General features: G+C 42.2%; 2 protein-coding genes across 3 annotated transcripts in view; both read right to left on the bottom strand.

The window, feature by feature from the left end:
- fars2 (phenylalanyl-tRNA synthetase 2, mitochondrial) overlaps positions 1–21,289 on the bottom strand; it is a 44,563-nt gene that overhangs the window by 10,184 nt on the left and 13,090 nt on the right. For both annotated transcript variants that reach the window (XM_088322607.1, XM_088322606.1), the window contains exon 8: positions 716–876. In XM_088322607.1, coding sequence (XP_088178733.1) covers positions 716–876 — 161 coding nt within the window. The remainder of the gene's footprint in view (positions 1–715; positions 877–21,289) is intronic.
- On the bottom strand, positions 16,757–18,289 carry LOC148348225 (ATPase family AAA domain-containing protein 2B-like). The gene has a single exon (XM_088322839.1). The coding sequence runs from the start codon at positions 18,287–18,289 to the stop codon at positions 16,757–16,759; it is 1,533 nt and encodes a 510-aa protein (XP_088178965.1).

The following is a 21,289-nucleotide window of genomic DNA, read 5'->3' as shown; positions in this document are numbered from 1 at the left end:
CTCTCCCACTGTATCCATCTCATTTTCTCTCTCTCTTTCATTCTCGTATCCCTTTTCTCTTCTTCATTCTCTTTCTCTCTGTTGCTCTTTCTCTCCTTTATTGTTCTTTCACTCTCTTTAGTTATCTATTTATTTTTCTCTTTCTTCCTTGCCTTCTTTCACTCCTTTCAATCTTTTCTTCACATTCTCTTTTTCTTTATTTCTCCTTTCTATTTTGCTCTCCTTATCTTAATTTATTTTTCTCCTTTTTTCTTACTTTCTTGTTTCTGTCACTCTCTTTGTTTTTCCTTTTTTGTTCTCACTCTATCTATTTCTTTATCTCCCTTTCTTGCTTGCCTTCTTTGTCTTTCTTTCTTTCTCTTTTTTATCTCTCCCCTCCATTTTTCATTTTCTCTTTATCTCTCCACTCTTTTTGGTCTTTCATCTCTTTTTCTCTCTCTTGTTATCTTACTCTTACTTTTCTTTCTTTTTCTTTTTTTCCTTTTTCTTTTCTTCCTCTTGTTTTCTTTCATCCCTCTCTGTTTCTCCTTTCTAGTACTTTCTTTCTTTATGTATTTCTTTTTCTCTCTTTTTTCCCCCTTTTCTTTTTCTCTCTCTCTTTTTGAGTAGAAACATATAAATAATCTACTAGTCTGGCCCCCGTGATTGATTTTTTTCCAAACTAAAGCGAGTTGGACTCCCCTGTCCAAAAGCAAGAAGGCTGCACTGTTGCTACCTGGAAGTTGATCTCCTGATGAATGTCGTCTACGCGGAATTGCTTAAGGAAGCGCTCGTCCTGGCTCCAGAACAATCTGATGTCGGGGATGTTGTATAGAACCATGGCCAGACGCTCCAGGCCCAGTCCGAATGCCCAACCAACTTTGTCGGTCGCTCCGGCTGACAAAAAAAAGCATACGAAAATCCAAAAGTGTTAATCAATGCCAGACGTTTCTGTTAAACTGGGGAGCTGGTGCCAGCCAATTCTTTGCCATTTCAACTCATTTTTGAAGTTTTGTAGCCATAGAAAAAAAGAATGTTGTAGCTAATACCATTGTTTAGTAAACAGCAGTTAAACATTTCTTGAAAAAAGTAGTTTTCAAGAAAACTTCTGGAAAAACAGCTTTTGTTGGAGGATGCATTTCAAACACTCGTGTGCTTTTTAAAAAATATATTTTTTGATAAATCCAGTATCCAAACAATGCTTTCCATAAAAACAAGGCCACTTTGTTTGAAAAATAACATTTTATTGCAAGAACACCGAACTGATGCATGAACTTTGCAAGAACTTTTAAGCGCCTGATGTTTCATGTGACGTGCTTACACGAATTTGGTCACCACGGCGAGCACGTTCCTGCGGACGTGCACGAAACATCATCGCTCTCTGACTAGATGATGACAAGTGGAAATTGTTATCTTTTTTTCAAAGAAATGCGCTCTGTTGAGGAGTTAACTACCTACATCTACTTGTGTATATCTCGCGACTCTCAGCACACTGCTTCACTACGCCTACTCGCCATATAGTGTCGCCTGGACACACTCATTTACCAGATACAGAAAGCAAAACTATGAACTTGGACTTCCTCGATGAGAGACTAGAGATCTAATCGAAACCACTCTTGCCATGTCACTGAGATTGACTGAAATCATTCTCAGAGGCTTGATATTTAGTAATGAGCAGCGCCAAACACTTTGGAAGTTTTTTTAAGAAAAAACAAGAAAAACATATTTGATGTTCTGACACTAAGAAACAATGCTTTTGAAAATTATGTTCTGGTAGTTAATAAGTTGAGGAAAATGTCAGGGTGGCCAGTTCTCCGACTCTTGCGGGAGGACCATCCAATTTTTTCAAATGTTGGTCCAAAAACATTTGTAAATTATGAAATCATGGTGAGAAAAGTAATTTTATTGTCTTAAAGGGACAGTGTGTATTATTTAACCAACAGATGTCCCTGGCGTCATCTAGGGGTTGGCAACCCAAATTGTTCAAAGAGCCATATTGAACCCAGAAAAAACATGTTTGGAGCTGCAAAAAAATTACCAGCTTTATATAATCAATATCTACATTCATTGGAAAATGTTAAGAATGTGTCATGTTTTTCCATCTACAGAAACCACATGATTTTCCACGATGAAACATTTTTGAAAAAGCGCCACTAAGGAGCACCAAAGAGCAGCATGCAGCTACAAAGCTGCCTGTGAACTCAAACAAGAGAAGGGACTTTGTGCAGAGCCACCTCTCCTCCGCATTGAGAGAAGCCAGTTGAGGTGGCTCGGGCATCTGATAAGGATGCCTTCCTGACGCCTCCTTCGGGTGTCCTGGGCATGTCCTATCGGCAGGAGGCCCCGGGTACGACCCAGGACATGCTAGAGAGAGTATGTCTCTAGGCTGGCCTGGGAACGCTGTGGGATCCCACCGGATGAGCTGGATGAAGTGGCTGTGGATAAGGGAGATCTGGGCTTCCCTGCTGAGGCTGGTGCCCCTGCGACCCGACCTCTGTATAAGTAGAAGATAATGGAAGGAGGGATGGACCTTTTGACAGAATTCATTAAAACTCAACACGGAGGAAAAACTGCATTGCAACCTTGAGCTGTTTTTGGTCAGATGACTTTGGGTTGCTTCTGCGCTTCAGAGCCTGGAGCATCTTCAGAAATGTATTGGACCAATGACCTATGTATTCAGAAGTTCCTGTCATACAATTTTGAGATTTTGGTTCTTGATTTTAGGATTAAGCTCACAAATTGTAAACAAACAATCATGGTACATCCTGGGGACACACGTAAGAAGTAGCGTTGCTTCGAAATGCCGTTCAGCGGTGTGACGGGAACCAGCATTTAATCTGGCCCGCAGCCTCGCAGATGGCACCTGAACGGCGTCCTCGGCTGCCGACAAAATGGATAAAGACACGCGAGAGCAGCGGCAGCGGCAGAAAGATATCCTCCCTAGTCGGCGTCAATTCCGCAAAGGCGCCGCCTGCCGGCCTTGCCATCTGTCCGCCGCAAACGTCTGTCTGTAAGGAGCTTTGATTGGATGTGGTAGCAGCCATCTTTTTTATCATAGCGCTAGAAACCATACATCCGAGACGCTATTTTTTTTCTATACTTTACACTGCGGCTTACAATACGATGCTTTTTTAGGGTTCCCCCCAGAATTTTTCCATTCAAATTTAAGACGTTTAAAGACCTTTTCAAGACCACATCGAATGAACTTTAAGATCAATCTTGCACTTATTTTAGCATAGAGACACAGGAGGCGGGCACTAAGTCGTGACAGACTCTGGAGCTCCATGCCACCTGGCCTCGACGGGAAGGATTTAAATCCCCGTGCCGAAGGAGCGGGGAAGGGATTGTGTACCCGCTGGCTGAGGTATGGTTTGCAACTGCGGCCGGACCGAGCTGGCACCGACAGTGGAATGGCCCCTGACTCAGCCGCGACCAAGCTTAGACTAAGGGTAGGACTGAGGCGGCCGTGGCAAAGACAGCTTGGGGGATGGTTTGGGGGACAGGTAGGGACCCACCCAGGCGCTGTGGCAACTCGCAAGCTGTCGCTGTTGAGAGGAAGAGACTGAGTACAATACCCCAAATCCCTGGGAAACACAGGAGAATGCAATGCATATGGCGGGAGGACATAATGACCACGTTGTAAAACCGAGACCCCTAAAGCCCATGCCTGCTCCCGGTCCTCTTAGGCCCGGTGCGGCAAGCCACCACAACAGGTTCAGGAGGTCAGCTGGGCGATGCCGTGACTGAGGTCCGCTCCCGACTACCATCTTTATCGTTGCCGCACCTTACGTCCCCGCTGCGACAGGTTCCGAACGTCAGCTGGGCTACCCAGTGACGAAGGTCTACGCCAGACCTGCAGTCTTTGTTTATGCCACACCTGATGCCTGCGCCGCAAAGGGTTCACGCATTTGCCACTCATTCCCTGGTACAGTTTGAAGCTATACTTGAAATCATTCAAGCACGAGTTAAACCTACACTTTTCCTTCCCAAACTTACTCCAGTAACGAAAGTGGGTTAGAGTCTTAGTGTAAGTAAAGCTCCAAAGTAATGCTGCATTTTCAAAGAAATTTGAATTTCCCGAGTGACACACTGCATTTATCGGTCTGAGATTAATAAAGTCGAAGAAAATAAAAAATAATTTTACGACACAACATTTCATACTTTTTCCTTTTTTTTAAGATCACATATTACACACGAGTTACCGCGGATCCTAGAAAAGTTTTAAAATGCATTGAATTCACTGTTCTGTAAAAAAAGAAAGGCCTTAATTGGCATTAAAATGTCTTAAATCCAACTTTCAAAAGTCTTAAAAATGTGAACATATTAATAAGATATACTGGACTGTCTCAGAAAATTAGAATATTGTGATAAAGTTCTTTATTTTCTGTAATGCAATTAAAAAAACAAAAATGTCATACATTCTGGATTCATTACACATCAACTGAACTATTTCAAGCCTTTTATTATTTGAATATTGCTGATTTTGGCTTACAGCTGAAAAAAACTCAAAAATCCTATCTCAAAATATTAGAATACTTCCTCAGACCAAGTAAAAAAAATAATTCTATAACAGCAAAACTAAATCAAACATTTGAAAATGTCCATTGATGCACTCAGTACTTGGTTGGGAATCCTTTTGCACGGACTACTGCATCAATCCGGCGTGGCATGGAGGCAATCAGCCTGTGGCATTGCTGAGGTGTTATTGATGCCCAGGATGCTTCGATAGCGGCCTTCAGCTCATTTGCATTTGTAGGTCTGGTGTCTTTCATCTTCTTCTTAACTATACCCCACAAATTCTCGATGGGGTTCAGGTCAGGGGAATTAGCAGGCCAATCAAGGACAGTGATGCCATGGTCAGTGCACCAGTTACTGGTGGTTTTGGCACTGTGGGCAGGTGCCAGATCATGCTGGAAAATGAAATTCTCATCTCCATAGAGCTTTTCAGCAGATGGAAGCATGTAGTGCTCTAAAATCTCTTGGTACACAGTTGCATTTACTCTGGACTTGATGAAACACAGTGGACCAACACCAGCAGCTGACATGGCTCCCCAAACCATTGCTGACTGTGGGAACTTCACACTGGATTTCAAGCAACTTGGATTTTGCTCTTCTCCAGCCTTTCTCCAGACTCTGGCGCCTTGACTTCCAAATGAAATGCAAAACTTGCTTTCGTCTGAAAAGAGGACTTTGGACCACTCTGCAACTGTCCAGTGCTTCTTCTCCATAGCCCAAGTCAGACGCTTCTTCCGTTGTCTTGAGTTCAGAAGTGGCTTGACCATGGGAATACGGCTATTGTATCCCATTTCCCGGACACGTCTGTGAACTGTGGCTTTTGATACCTGGACTCCAGCTTCAGCCCACTGTCTTTGAAGCTCCCTCAAATTCTGGAAGCGGCTCTTCTTCACAATTTTGTTAAGGCTGCGGTCATCTCTCTTGGTTGTGCAGCGTTTCCGGCCACATTTTTCCCTTCCAACAGACTTTTTGTGGATATGCTTTGAAACTGCACTCTGTGAACAGCCTGCTCTTTGAGAAATTTCTTTTTGTGTCTTACCCTCCTGATGGAGGGTATCAATGATGGTCCTCTGGACAGCAGACAGATCAGCAGTGATTTAGTTTACTGAACCAAGCTGAGTGTTTTTAAGGCTCAGAAAACCCTCGCAAGGTGTTTCGAGTTAATTAGATGATTCAGGTGATTAGTTGAATAGCCTACTTGTATACTTTTTCATGATATTCTAATATTTTGAGATAGGATTTTTGAGTTTTCTTAAGCTGTAAGCCAAATTCAGCAATATTAAAATAATAAAAGGCTTGAAATAGTTCAGTTTATGTGTAATGAATCCAGAATGTATGACATTTTTGTTTTTTTAATTGCATTACAGAAAATAAAGAACTTTATCACAATATTCTAATTTTCTGAGACAGTCCAGTATATTTGAGGGCCTTGAGTGTAAGGCGCCCGCCCTGAGACGGGAAGGTCGATGGTCCAAGCCTCGGCCGAGTCATACATAAGACTTACAACATGGGTACCTGTCGCCTCCCTACTTGGCGCTAGGCATTAGAGGTTGGAATTGTGGGGGTTTGGTCATCTAACGCCCACACCCACTAATAACTCCCAGCGACACATGATTTGAGTTGAGCGATGGGGCTGGGAATCCACTCCTCTGTATTAAACTCCCAGAAAGAGTCAATAATGCAAGAATATGAGTGTGTTCATGACTCTAGCCACCTCCCACCAGAGGATATGGCTATGGTATATACATACAATACTTACAGACATATTTGTTGGAAATAAAAAGATTTATCAATTGGCTTATCTTAATAATTCACCAATTTATTTTAGTGGCAACAAGGCGTGACTACAATAACAGGACTAGATCAAAATGGTGATGCAGTCTCAGTCGGGCCTTTCAGAGCAGACGCATGTCTTAGGTTTACCCACATTACTTCAGAAAGAGATGTTTAACTTGAACCTTGGGAACGTGTCAATTTAATGAGAAGTGGACGTTTTGTCATGGATAAAAGCTGTGCGTGGTAATGTGTATGGATGTAATGTATTGTGTGCAATAAATAGTTGTGTCTTGTTTGTTTGTTTCAATTGTGATTTTTTTTCGTCGACTTAGTCTTAAATTTGATTTCAAAAAGCCTTAAAAAAGTCTTGAATTTAACTTGTCTTAAGCTGTAAGAACCCATACAGTTATTAGCTCTATCACACAGATACAGAGCTAAATTAAAGATTTGTAAAAAAATGTAAGACATTTTTGAGGCCTTAATTTGCAGTTGTCAATTGTGATCATTTTTTTAAGACATCGCGGTAACCCTGTTGTTCTTTTTTTACGAGGCGCATGGTGTCTGCAGCGACTTTGGACACGCACTGGGCCCTTATGAGGGTCTTGGTGTGGCGCATCCCCGGCGGGTTGCTTTGGTTTAGCAGCTGGCTTAGACCTGGTTGAGTTTTTTTCCTTAAATTTGCGCATGCAGCTTTTAATCAAGTGCGCCCTGTAGTTTGGAATTTACTGTAATCGCGATTAAAATCTGGTATCTGAGTGAGAAGTCATCCAGACAATTGGTGATGAATGTTATACTCATCTTCTGCTCATAATAATCATGTGACACACAGTTAGGGTTGTCCTTGACAACTTTCATGACCTTAATCCTTCTCGCAGGACATCCGACAAAAGTGAGAAGGATATGAAGAACCCCAGAGTTGGTTTTCTAGCCTCGTCTTCTTCATTATCATCTCATTGTTTTCGCCGACTCCGCCCGCCCACCGCCTCCCGGGGGACACATCAAACGCTGCCGAGGTAGACGCTCATTATAGCTCGCCCAAAACGTCTTCATGGTGAAGACGCGCTAATGTCTTTATCGTGTCTTCACTGTGAAAACACGATGATGTCTTCATCGCGCTCCCTCAAATGCTCTAGTGACTAATGCGCAAGCATGCTTGACTCAGATATCGCAGATGGACAGATTGTTTTTTTCTGAGAATGACGACATTTGCAGATGATGAATATGGTGACAGTCGAGATGATGGCGAGGACCACAAAAATGGCAAATTGGTGTCAGCGGGATGATGTCATCAGAACAGTGGCCCATGTGTCATTGCAGTTAAATGTATTGTGCAGGGTCAGCCGAAGCGTTTATGGGGCCCTAAGCAAAACTAGAATTTGGGGCTCCCTATTACTTGATTATTTGAATACCTACCTCAACTTATTTCATGTTCTAATCGGTCATTAAGAATACACTTATAATACACTAGATGTGAGATGTTACTGGGGGCAGCACGGCGGCGCAGTGGTTAACGCGTGTGCGGCACAGTTCTGAGTTCATATGATCGAACCTCCTGTGTGGAGTTTGCATGTTCTCACCGTACTTGCGTGGGATTCCTCCGGGCACCCCGGTTTTCTCCCACATTGCAAAAACATGCATGTCAGGCTAGTCCAAATTGTCCCTAAGTGTGAATGAGCGAGCGAATTGTCTGTCCCTGTGTGCCCTGCTACTGGCTGGCAACCGGTGAAGGGTGCCCCCTGCCCACTGCCCAAAGATAGCTGGGATGGGCTCCAGCTCCCCTTGCGACCCTACTGAGGATAAGCGGTGCAGATAATGGATGGATGGATGGATGGATAGATGGATGGAGACGTTACTGTTGTAGTTAGATTGTGAATAAGGCCACGGAAGCAGATACAAGTGTTTTCAAATGAATAACCAGCTCAGTAGCCTAGATGGTAAGGCGCCCGCTTTGAGACTGGGAGGTCGGTGGTTCGCGCCCCGGCCGAGTCATTCCTAAGACTTAAAAAGTGGTCGGCGGCGCCCTCTGTTGGCTGCGGCTGCATCGGCTCGCTACAACGGGTCAGGTGCAATCGACATTTCGTTCTGTGTACATTGTTACACAGAATGACAATACAAGGAAATTATTATTATTATTATTATTATTATTATTATTAGGCAAAGTAAGCAACTTCCTCTATTGACCACACAGGAATCAATACATAAAACCTCAAAGGGAAGCCAGACATGTTTTACCCCCAACCTGAAATGGTACTCAATTTATCAACGAGAGCAGCCTGGGGTTTATTTACACTTAATATTCAAAGTGATATAGTACAAAGTGGGATACTGAAAGTTATCCAGGCCGTCTAAAAGTAACAAAATGAACCATCTATTTAATGCAAACACAATCTGATTTAAAATGTATATTTTAAATTAACTGTAACAAACAAAGGTACAAATGTCCAGGATTTCAACCAGGGTTTCCACAGCTTAAGGCAAGTTAAATCCAATACTTTTAAAGACTTTTTTTAATGCATTTTGAAAACAAATTTTAGAACCAAGTCAACAACAAAAAAACGCAATTGAAACCAACAAAACAAAATAAAAATACACATCTATTTCTTGCACGCAAACATCACTTTCAGCCATGGCAAAAAATGTTCGCCAGAAAGCCACTTCTCATTAGATTTACATTTTCCCACGGTCCAAAGTAAACGTCTCTGTTTGAAGTTGGTATGTGTATTGTGGGTAGACCGAAGACATGCATCTGCGCTAAAAGGCCCGACTGAAATCACCGTTTTGATGGTCCCATTATTGAAGCCACTCGTTGTCTCGTTGACACGAAAGTATATCGGTTAATTTTTTTAATCAATATTACTCAATTTTTTTGTTCAAATAAATGCATAATCGTATTCAAGTGTTCACCTTTTTAAGACTTTAGAAAATTGTATTTAAGACATTTTAGAATAATAAATAATGCCTTTTGCAGGATCCGCGGGAACCCTGTACACACAAACAAATACTTAATATATAAATGCACAAAGGTACATGAAACAATGTACAAAATTAAACTATCTGCAACAACAAATGTACAAAAACGGAATTTAAGTCAAAAAAGTAGTTTTTAAATATATAAATGCACAGAGATACCTGAAATAAGGTAACAAAAGTTGAGTTTTTTAAAAAAAAAAAGGATATCTATTTAATTATATATAAGTTAACCGGTAGGACAGCACAGCAGTGCAGTGGGTAGTGCATGTGGGGCACAGTTCTAAGGTCATGAGATCGAAACTTCCTGTGCTTGCGTGGGTTTCCTCGGGGCACTCCGGTTTCCTCACACATTCCAAAAGACATGCATGTTAGGTTAATTGGCCGGTCCAAATTGTCCTTAGGTGTGAATGAGAGAGTGAATTGTCTGTCCCTGTGTGTCCTGCAACTGGCTGCCAACCAGTTCAGGGTGTCCCCTGCCCACTGCCCGAAGATAGCTGGGATGGGCTCCAGCACACCTGCGACCCAACTGAGGATAAACGTACAGATAATGGATGGAAGTAAACCGGTCTTGGGAGCTTCCTAGTGGTTGCCGGGCACCAAGCAACCGCTCAGTTTGCGTATACCCTTCCATCCATCCATCATCTTCAGCTTATCCGGGGTCGGGTCGCGGAGGCAGCAGCCTTAAAAGGGAGGCCCAGACGTCCCTATCCCCAGCCACCTCCTCCAGCTCATCCGACGGGATCTCGAGGCGTTCCCAGGCCAGCCCAGAGACATAGTCTCTCCAGCGTATCCTGGGTCGCCCACGTGGCCTCTTGCGTATACCTTGTATTGTGTACTCATAGAGACTGACAAAATTAGTTATGATACTAGGACCTAAACTGGAGGTCTCAGACTGAATTCCCTTACGGGCTGTTGGAGCTAGAGTCTGAATCGGGTTTCCCTTAAGAAAACTTCTGATAAAAATTTTCCACGTCACAATTAAGTTTGAGAAACACCGAACGAAATGTGTCAAACTCGAGGCTCGCGGCACAAATAGGGCCCGCCACTGCATTTTATGTAGCCCACGAGACAATGCTGGGAGAAGCACAAGAGAAAAATGAGGCAAACGATGACCTCCAGTTTTAAAAATGTCAAAGCCAGGCGCCACTTGCAAAGCACGCACTGTAACTGTATTTAGGGACTACCATTAATCAACTAGAGAACACTAAGGAAACCCATCCTGACATTGTAATTCTTAACATAAAAGTCACCTATGCACTGTTTAAGGCAATATGAAAAATACATTAAAAAAATAAAAAAGCACTTGGGTCTCTTTGCAGAGGTTAAAGAAGCTTTAGCTCCTTTCTGTAATAGATATGAAATATAACAGCAACATTCCTATATTCAGGTAAGCATACTCATATAAAAAAATAATCAAAATCAGTTTAAAATCATGAACTCAATCATTTAAATGTTTGTATGCAATTTTGTAAATCTCCAGTCTGCATGAATTTATCTGAGTTAAATAAACTGTAGTGGGAATTAATTCAATTGTATTGCTTTATATTTTACAAATGCACAGTTGATAAACACTACAAGAGATTAAATCATAGTGAAGGTAAACAATATTAAGGAAAAAGAACCAAATCCTACATCCCTGAATCATAATCTAATTGTGAGCCTCCGAAAAGCCCCCCAACTAATGCACACTTTTTATGCCATTAATTGACAAGTCCGGTGTTCTGAAAGTCCATCCTACCCCTCGAGACGTCCTACCAAGGCCCAGTGCATACGCACAACGCTGAAAACGATTTGAGCCTTTAAAAGCAGTGAGTACTTGCGATTTTCGTTTTTATTTAGTTCTATTTGACTCTTTCACTGCTTCATAATACTGTTTTCTCTTGTAGCTTTTAAGCCTGGCATGTTTTTCAGTGGTAGCTTTTTAGCATGGCATTTGTTGACTATGGTAATCACGCAGTGTATGTATGCATGCCAATCCTCGTTTTATATCATCAGTAAGTTTTATTTGCAATAATTCTGAGTGTTAGTGTTGCTGCTTTTACTTCATTGGAGAGGAAAACAAAATTTTTGTCAGGTCAGCCTGCGGTAGGACGTCTAGAGGTTAGGACGTTTCGGCCGAACACCGACCCCGTGACAATGTTTTTTTTACCATGATTAAAATGAGTTTGACACCACCGCCGTACTAGAAAATGGCTTCCAGCATCACCGTCTTTTGTTCCACTCCATAAGCAACCTGAGCTGAAAAAAAGTACCCCATGGAGATCAGCCAACCCCCATTTGGATGACCACAGATCTCAGTTACTCATCCTACACCAATGCCAAGTCTGCGTCAAACATCAGGTGGTTTTTGTGCCCTCCCCCAAAGTCTAAGCCCACCCCCACTATTTGTTATGGAACATGGCGGGCCTGCTGAGATGGATCGCTGCACAAACAAATGTTAGCTTTGCCCTCTGTGACTCTCCCAAGACGAATGTGCACAGACTGAATTGCGGACTCAAAAATGTTTCTGGGAGGGAGATTATTTCAGCATTTTTTCGACAAATGACAAATATTATTTTTATAGAGGTAAGATTGGGCCTAAAAATATTTAACCTGACTAAGGCCTGCAGGTATTAAAAGCCCAACCCAGACTAAGCCTGACCGGTTAACTTGATTTGTAGGTCCAAATCCGTAGCAAACCCCTTTTTGTGAGGATTCGGGAGAGGGATTATTTATTAAAGCAATTTAAAGCTTGACTTTTGTAACCAAATCTCAGTTAAACAAGACTGTATAAACATTTACACATTTTGCATCAATGAGTATGCAGAAGTTATATCAATTGACAATCATCCTTCACAGACGTAATTTTTTCAAGAGTCGAAAGGAAGATTTTAAGGTCGGCCGTCATTTTGACAGGGTGAAAATTGGGCCATAAACAGGGGCAGCAATACGTTCTTAAGAATCGAGTAGTAAACACTGTATGTGCCCGGCTTTGAAATTGCCATCTTGCATGGTCAGATATTTTAAAAACACAGACCTAGTGAACATGAACGGCACAGCTGAAAACTTGACTAATCCCCTCCCTCCCCCATTCCTCTTACCCACGGCTGTCTAAAACAGAGATTCTCAACTGGTCTGATTAGGGGACCCACCATTCTACCCTACAAGCTGCGGCCCAAATCAAGAAAGAAATTCCACTTCTCCAATTTATCGAATGGAAGGATTATGAAGCTTAAAGCAGACATAATAGAATATATTCATCTTTTTTTTTTAAACAAAAGGACCAGCAAGACCAAAACAACTTTAAGTACTGCATATACTGGCATATTAGGCTACATTGCATATAAGCCACCCGCTAAAACTGCTTTGAAATAGCCACAAAAAAATATTATGTGTACCTAAACAATGATAATTGTTTAATTTGGTAGATTATAAAGATTAATAAACGGGTTAAAAAAAAGAAGCAAAAAATATAACATTTTGAAACCGTGTAATATACTTTCAGCAGAGTTTCAATAGCACTGTACACTATTTTCGTATTTTGACCCGATCATTGACTTTACTGTTTATCACTTTTCCTTCCCCTTATCACACTAATTGTCTTGGGACTCCTTAATATGGGCAGAAAAAGGAAATGAAACCAGCAAAATCCCAACAAAGTGAGATGTGGGCCCTCTCAATCACAACTGAGACGATGCCCATTGACTGAACAGGAAGAAGAGATTGAGAAGGGCATTATCGCTATCTACTGTTGAGGAGTGCAATCGACCCTCTGTTTTTGCTTCTACTTAGCATTATTTTGGCAGGGCATCGACTAAAAACGGGTCCGTGACCCACTTTCTGTTCCCAACCAGCGAGTTGAGAAACACTGTTGCAATAAGTGAGATAAAAGCATATAAGCGTGTCTGAAAAAAAAGCATAAGGGCTCTTAGAACTCAGGTAGGCAATGTAAAAACATACTTGAAAAAAGAGAATATTTAACTTTCAACTTTTTTATGGATACCTCAAACAATGCAGCCCACTGTCAGGCCTACAGCTTTAAATCCGGTGTGTCTCGTACAAAGACAAAAATAAGATATATTCTTAAATTTGAGCATTAAGCTTTTTATCTGGTGTGCTCTGCAGTCCAGAATGAAACCATAGTTTGGATTTTATGTGCACTTAATTGCGTCATTTAGCCCCGCCCCCGTCCAAAGAGAGTTTCATTATGAACAATGCTGACACGCGCTGGTAAAATCTGATTAAAGTCATGTCTGGGACAATTAACAACCCTCTCAAAGCTGTCACCTCAGTCCTTTGGTTATGTGCGGGAGGGAAATGTTGGGGAGGGGCAGGACTACCAGCTGCCCACCAGTCATATTCTCCGGTGGGCTTTAGGGAGGCAGACAGAGCGAGGGATGATGGAGGAGGAGGAGGTATGTAGGGATGAAAGGGGCAAAGAGAGCTGTCTGTCACACAGGGGTCAAAGTTCAGGAGAGGGCGGCTCATTACAAGTGCGAGAACACACGAGGGGGCGTCTGGAACAGACGGCCATTTTTTTTCCCCCAAGTCTTTCCATCTTCTGCTCACACACATGCACAAATCCCTGACTCATCACAAGGAGAAAATTCAACGTGATAACTAACTGTCTTGCTTACCGTAAGTTCGAGACTACTGAACGCAACTGAATGTCGTAGTCATAAAAGGTGGGGTGCATCGTTCAAGATGTCCTTAATAGAGAAAATATTTTACTTTTAACTTTTTTAACTGATTCAATGGCAGACATTACTCTCAAATGGGAAGTGCTGGTACCAGAAAATTTTGCCATTTTGACTCCTTTTTGAAGGCCTACAGAAAATGTATCTTAAATTCAAGCACTTTCAGGCCAATTTTCCAGGTGGGGTGGTTTGAGAGTGACATTGAGCTCATCATCACAGTTTTTGTTACTGTAGTATGAAAATGTTGAAGGTAAGAAAAGGCCTGTTTCAAATGCAGTTAATTTGAGCGGTTCTTCAAAATACACATACTTGCCCGCGCATCATGAATGAGCTGACTAAGGCTGCAATGATGACACAAGCCAGTATATAGCAGCAGCGATTAAAAAAGTGACAAATTCCGTACAGCTCCTTTATCTAATTTTGTTTATAATGTTACATAATTGGTGATATATGGATTAAATCAACATAAACCATCTGCTGGGTTAGTACACCTTTTCTTTGCCAAATTCAAGCACTTATTAAGGACTTTTCTCCAGTATCATCTATCTATCTATCTCTCTACCTTGGTCATATACCTCAAGAGGGGTGACCGACAAGAAGACAAACACATACAATAACAAAGAAAATAAAAGGGAAATAAATAACAAAAAAACACACAAAATTTTTGGGCCCATGGCCAACTCAATTGCCCAAACACCCAAACAAGTTCTACACCTCGGCACCCAAGTTGGTCATGCTTTCGTCCCTCCAGATGAAATGGGACTTTTCTCCAGTATCATAAAAATATGAAATCCAATTTTTTGCATAGCCACAAATATATTTGAATTACATATGTGATTTTTAATCTTGCGTGTGTATTTATCAAAAAATATGATTTTTGGATCCTGAGTAAATTACTAATATATTTATGGATCCCAACAATACTAGTGTAAATATTTTTGAGAAAAATCTCGCCCCATACATTGGGTGAAAATGATAGTAATATTGTTAGGTTGGGGTCCGAAGGATTCAAGTGCAGACACATGCGTTGACACTCTATAAAAAAAATCAGGGAGGAAACGAAAAACGCTCCAAGGAAGAAGGGAGTGGAAAAAAAACGTGTCCAAAAACACAGTCCTTAACAAAGCTAGGCTGGAATAAATGAAGTCTTACTAAAGCAGCGAGGCGTAGAGGGCAAGATTGTCAGAAAATCCCACAAAGTAAGTCAGTCAAAACTGTCATTACATACACACACATACTAGAGTTCTAATGAGCCCTAAGGGTGCCCAATCATTCAATCAGTGCCATAGCACACAGGAACCTCACAAAAATGTAGCTTACATTTTCAGTTGCAGGAGGTTCTTTCCATTACAACTTACCACTAGGAAACAATAGTTTCATTTTTTGAATGACATTTGATAGTGCCCTGTTCAGATGTAGCATGCACCTGTTCTCTTGAGCGTCACCCGTAGGAGGCAATGCCGCTTCATAGGACAATGCCATACAAACAAATGCCTGCTGCCGTTAATCACGAAAGAAGAAGAAATGCAATGGCAATGCGTCATTTTTAAGCAGACGTGTGGAATAACATGGCAACAATTTCAAGCACTTACAAGCGAAACTCAAGGACTTTTTAATCATTGAATACAACATTAAAATTCAAGCGTTTTCAAGGATTTCTAGCACCCGTATTAACCCTAAATCTGAAGAACGGTTTTTAATCCGAAAGATTCGGCTCTTTTCTGCACCCTGTCTTCTAAGATGCGTTCAACCGTCAAAAACCGGGGTGTGACTTTTGACGGTCACCTCCGTTTTGACAAACATATCGACAATGTTGTAGGTACGTGCTTCTTTTAAAAAAGTTTAATTGTTTTTAAGCATTCCTGACCTAGAAAAAGCTATTAGAATTGATAATAACAGCCTTCCTCCATCATATTTATCTGAGCTTTTAACTGTTCACAATCCGAGTAGAGTTCTGAGTTCCAAGGACTAACTTGTGCTGGAAGTTCTCAGGTCAAAATCTTAACGCTGGTGTGACAGAGCCTTTTTTCATGCCGCCACCAGACTCTGGAATCAGTTCACTGTCAAAATGAGTATTTTTTTTGACATGGGCCTCTTTAAATCCAGGCTAAAACACCACTTATACAGGATGGCTTTTAATACTCAATATTATGAAGACAGTTTTATTCTATATTATTCAATCTTGTTGTATTTTATTGTTTTTAGTTTTTTTTTTGTTAGTTTTTTTTACTTGTTTCTTATCTACTGCAAAGGTAAAGGTCTGAATAAATAAAACACATTTGCATTTTTACTGAGCTGAGGCGAAAATGAGCCACAGTTCCCATCACCAGTCTGTAACAGACGTCCTTATTTTTCCCTCCATCTTTCCGTCACCTGCTCACACAAATGCACAAATCCCTGACTCATCACAAGGAGAAAATTCGACGTGATAAATGGTGCACTGTTTAATGACAGCAGGATGAAGAGGCATCTGTGGGCGTTTGCATTATTTATTCAGGAGTGGGGATGGAGGTGGGGGTTCGAGGGGATGGATTAGGAAGCAAAGCTCACACCTGAGCCTCACACACTTGCAGGCAACAGCTCCGAGGGCCTGTTAATTGTTACCGACACAATTTTAATCAGATTTTACTGACCACGCACACACACACGTGTGGACACCATCTAGCCACCCTTTTTTGTGTCCCCAGGGACGTTTGTGTAAATCAGGTTTCGGCCAGGAGGCGTGGTCACGGGCACATCCCATCTGTTGGATGGGAAACCCCTGGGAAGCACAGGCGTGCGTCTTCTGTTCACGCATGTTAAAAAAACATGCATAATGAATCCACGCGCTGCCTCATGAATTAGAGAAGGATCCTGTCTTCCATTTCCTCTAGTAGCCTCCTCTTGTCGTACTCTCTACGGTGGGAAAATATACACTGGCTCAGCACCGAGTAGAGTCTCTCCATCTGGTCCACACTGAAGCCCTCGCTCTTCCTTACCGCCATGTTGAGTAGCACCAATAGTTGCTGGTGGTCCACAACAAGAGGAGGCGGCGGCGGCAGCGGCTGTGGGGACGCTCCTTTGGGTTCGTTTTCAGTCCCCACGGCTGAAACTTTCAGTTGCTCGGACGGGGTCCCCTTGCTTGTGTTCGCCTGGGCGTCCCCTTCTTTGTTCGGATGTTCCTCCGGACATATTACAGGTTGCTCTCTCGTCAATTCCTCCTCGTCAACCCTGTTGCCCTCTCCTTTTGACGCCATTTCCTCTGAGATGGCTGTTGTGCTCTGATGAACTCCTCCCTCGCTAGCCTTGCTGCTTTTCTCCAGGCACTGAGAGTCCAGGCTATCCATAGACTCGTTCCCATTCACTTGTGTTACGTGGACAGCCTCTGTATGCTGGGATTCAAGAGAATCAGATTTTTCATTTGGAGGTTTAGCATCAGTTTGACTGTCCCTCTCTGCTTGCAGATGGGGATCATTTCCTGGGCAACTGAGCCTAGTTTGCTTTTCCAACTCCTTCGCAGGGTCACTTGAGCCAACCGGAGGCTCGTTGGAACTCTCCTCCTCCATAGATGAGACATTAGGGAGATGGCCATTTTCCCGTAGTCCAGGGGTGTCACAGGAAGACTCGTCTAAAGTCAGACTTAAGTCGTTGGGACCTGCCACTTCCATTTCTGCTTCAGTGTTCTCCTCAACCTTCTGTTCATCGTTGCCCTTCATGTATGGCTTATGCTTGCGAATGATGCCCCGTTCCCAAGACAGTCGTCGGCGAAGCTTTTTCTTGATTTGAATAGGGTTGCATTGTTTATTCTCCCTGGCCTCACTCCGAGTGCTGGCCTTGCTCTGTTGTTCAGTGGCTCCGTGACTCCTCCTTGTTCCGGGAGCACTCAGAGAAGTTGCTTCTGCTTTTGGTGGCGTTGCCGTTTCGGGAGCTGCTGGTGCAGCTACTACTGGTGTAGCTGGCTTGGGTTGAGCAGGCACCAGCTGGTCCTTCTTTCTGCGTGTTTCTTTGATATCCTCGCACATGCGATCAAACTCTGGGTCAAGTTCAGATGCAAAAATGGCATGCGCCGTGTCCTTGAGGCTGCACGCGCGATGCCTTATCACCTTGTCTCCAGGATCTTTGTCAGGATTATACTCTAGTGCATTACTGCAGATTAGATCGATGTCCACCAAAAAGTCTTTGGCTGTCAGGTACTGGTGCTTATCAATCTTGGTCATGACGGTAGACAGGTCCATGGGCTGTCCTATCACCTCCAAGTAGTCCGACACCTCCTCAATGTCAACAGGTTTGCTGAAGATATTGAAACGTTTGTCAGTGGCCAGACGCTTAGTCACGTCCCTGAGAAAGAGTCTGAGCTCCGGGCACTCCGGTTTCCTCCCACGTTCCAAAAACATGCATTTCAGGTGAATTGGCCGGTCCAAATTGTCCCTAGGTGTGAATGAGCGAATGAGTTGTCTGTCCCTGTGTGCCCTGCGATTGGCTGGCAACCAGTTCGGGGTGTCCCCTGCCCACTGCCCGGAGATGGCTGGGATGGGCTCCAGCCCCCCCGCGACCCTAATGAGGATAAGCGGTACGGCTAATGAGATGAGATGAGAAAACGCTCAGTCTTCCAGCAGCTCTAGATTGAATCCATGACATTTAAAGGCACAGTGTGTATCTTTTAGACAAGTCAAATCAGGTTTATTAGTAAAGCCCTTACTCCTAAAAGGGATGCACAGACAACCATGACAAGATCCCCTCATCTGAAACCGACACGAGGACAAGGGAAAACTCAAAAACCTCTGCATGATGAAAAGAAGTCACACATTTAGTGCCTCGTAGTGGTAAAAATCATGAATGACCCTTAAAAATGACCATATTCTCTGCACTCAGGGTGTGTACACCTTTTTCATGGCCAAATTCAAGCACTTTTTAAGGACTTTCAAAGCCAATTTTACAATTTCCCCAGTACAATTAAAAGAAAGAAATTCAGTGTGACTCATGTATTTTGAAGAGCCACAAATATAGCTGTTATTTACATATGCCTATTTAATCTTGCGTGTGTATTAATTAAGACATATGATTTTTTAAATCTTAAGTAAACACGAATGGATTTGTTTTTTATACTTGTTGGGTAAATATCACAGTAATATGTATCTTACATTTTCAGTTGGATCCATTATAATTTACCACTTGGAAACTTTACCTTCTTTTTTTGCTTTTCCCATAACAAATGGTGTAATGGATACCGGATTCTTGCACGAATACACATTTTGTAGCCTGTACCTGTTTCATGTGGGGGACCCAAAAAACAGTCTGGAGAGGGATTGGTGCCGCCAGGCTGTACTTGCCCAAAAAAACAACAACTCACTCTTGATACCAGTTCGGTCATCGACCGTGTCAAAAATGACAGCACCTTCCACTAACTACCAGGTCGGAGGTGGTAAGTGTGTGAGTGGCAAGAAAACACCTAAATTGCGTGGTAGTAACCTCTTTACCACTGCTTCATGGAACGTCTGCACCTTAAACGAACAAGAACAGTTGAAAGAACTCATCTAGAGATGGAAAGATACTCTTCAGACCTTTGGGGCGGCAGTAGCTCAGGAGGTAGAGCGATCGTTTTAGGATTAAGGGATCCCAGTTCGAATCCCAGCTTGTCCGTGTTACATGCTGAAGTGTCCTTGGGTAAGACACTGAACCCCCAATACCCCCAATAAGCAGGTTAGCGCCTTACATGGCTGCACAGATCACGGCCGCTATTGGGAAATGTGAAGCACAATGTAAAGCGCTTTGGGAAGTCATTGACTTGAAAAGCGCTATATAAATGCAGATCATTTCATTTCATTTCAGATGATGCGTCATAGTATAGTGCCGTGCGAACTAATGCCAGATGCTGTTTATCACGAGGGCAAAAAGAAATGCAATGGCGAAGCGAAGCCTCCAGAGAAATGTTTACCTGAATATGGGAACAGGTTTCATATCCATTATAGAAAGGAGCTAAACCTTTCTTAGACATCTGCAAAGACACCCAAGTGCTATTTTTTAGATTTTGTATTTTTCAAAAATCCTTAAAGGGATTGTATATAATGTTAAGTGCCTCTTAAGTGTTTCATTCAGTAAAATAAAAAACATTGATTTGAATACTAAGCAAAAAAAGAACTATCATACCAATGTTATTAAAAAAAGATATGTTAAAGAAACACACATTTCTGGACCTAAGTGGTATCCATACCGAGTAGTCCGCCATGTTTGTCTGGCGTCTTTCTGCTTCTTGTGGCACTGGTTTTTATTCTCATTACACAACTGTGCCATTTAGTGGTCGAATATTACACACTGGGGCTTTAAACAGCACGCCAGCGAGTTATTTGAAGTAAAATGATGTCTGAATGGACTTGCTCAATGTCCGCTGGTTTATTAATGGTAGTAGGCAAATACAGCTACAGTGGGTGCTTTGCCAGTGGCACCTGGCTTTGGCAAAATCCAGTGGACACGTTTAAAACTGCAAGTTATTAATTGGCCTGATGCAGCAAATTTTCTCTTGTGCTTCTTTCAGCATGTTGGGCTGCATTAGCTCTTCTGAGATCAAGAAGTCGCAGGTTCGATTCCCAGCTCCTCCATGTTATATGTCCAAGTGTCCTTGGGGAAGACGCTGAATCCCTAATGGCCCCGATAGCAGGTAGTTGCCTTGCATGGCTGACGCTGCTATCAGTAAGTTAGTGTGTAAAAGAAGAAAGTGTGAAGCACATTGTAAAACACTTTGGGAGGTCTTCATTGACTTGAAAAGCTCAATATAAATGCAGACCATTTACATTGAAATTTTCTTGCAGACAACATAAAATGATGTGGTGGGCCACATTTGGCCTGCGGGCTATGAGTTTTACACATGTGGCTAAGCTGGTCGTATAAAATATTGTATTTACTGTATTACTACATTAATACTACATTACATAATTACATTTTGCTAATTAAATAAGAAAGTCTGAATTGTCTTAATGTGCTATTCATATTTAAAAAATCCAAATGAAAAACCCTTAAAAATCTTAAAATGTATCTTTTGCTCAAGTTTTATGTAAAATCATCATGGTTTCATCATGAGGAGGTACAGTACAGTAAAAGAATACTCAACAATTCTTGGTTTATAGTACAACAAGCATAAGGGGCCTGCTGTTGCTGGGCCTTCTATTTGGACGAGATTGTTGGGCAGGTCCAGGCAGCCACTATGGAGAACTAAAAAGCTGCATGGCCACATGCGGCTTCAGAGCCGCTTGTACACGAAAACAGATTTTTATCGATTTTGTTGGTATTTGTTGGGGATACCTCGACAAGAAACCTATCTTAAAACACTCCCAGAACCCTAAAGTGCTTCTGTATAAATTTTCACAAAAATCGGTTCAACTGTTTCAAGGCCTATAAGC

Source organism: Urocampus carinirostris, chromosome 18 (genome assembly GCF_059441175.1).
Source record: "Urocampus carinirostris isolate Australia breed hairy pipefish chromosome 18, RoL_Ucar_1.0, whole genome shotgun sequence".
Taxonomy (NCBI): domain Eukaryota; kingdom Metazoa; phylum Chordata; class Actinopteri; order Syngnathiformes; family Syngnathidae; genus Urocampus; species Urocampus carinirostris.
The sequence above is the reverse complement of the archived record's forward strand: the minus strand, read 5'-3'. Positions and strand labels throughout refer to the sequence as shown.

Bases quoted from the DNA above. Each gene is read 5' to 3' on its own strand.
- LOC148348225 (XM_088322839.1), bottom strand. From the start codon at position 18,289: ATGTTTTTGGAACGTGGGAGGAAACCGGAGTGCCCGGAGCTCAGACTC.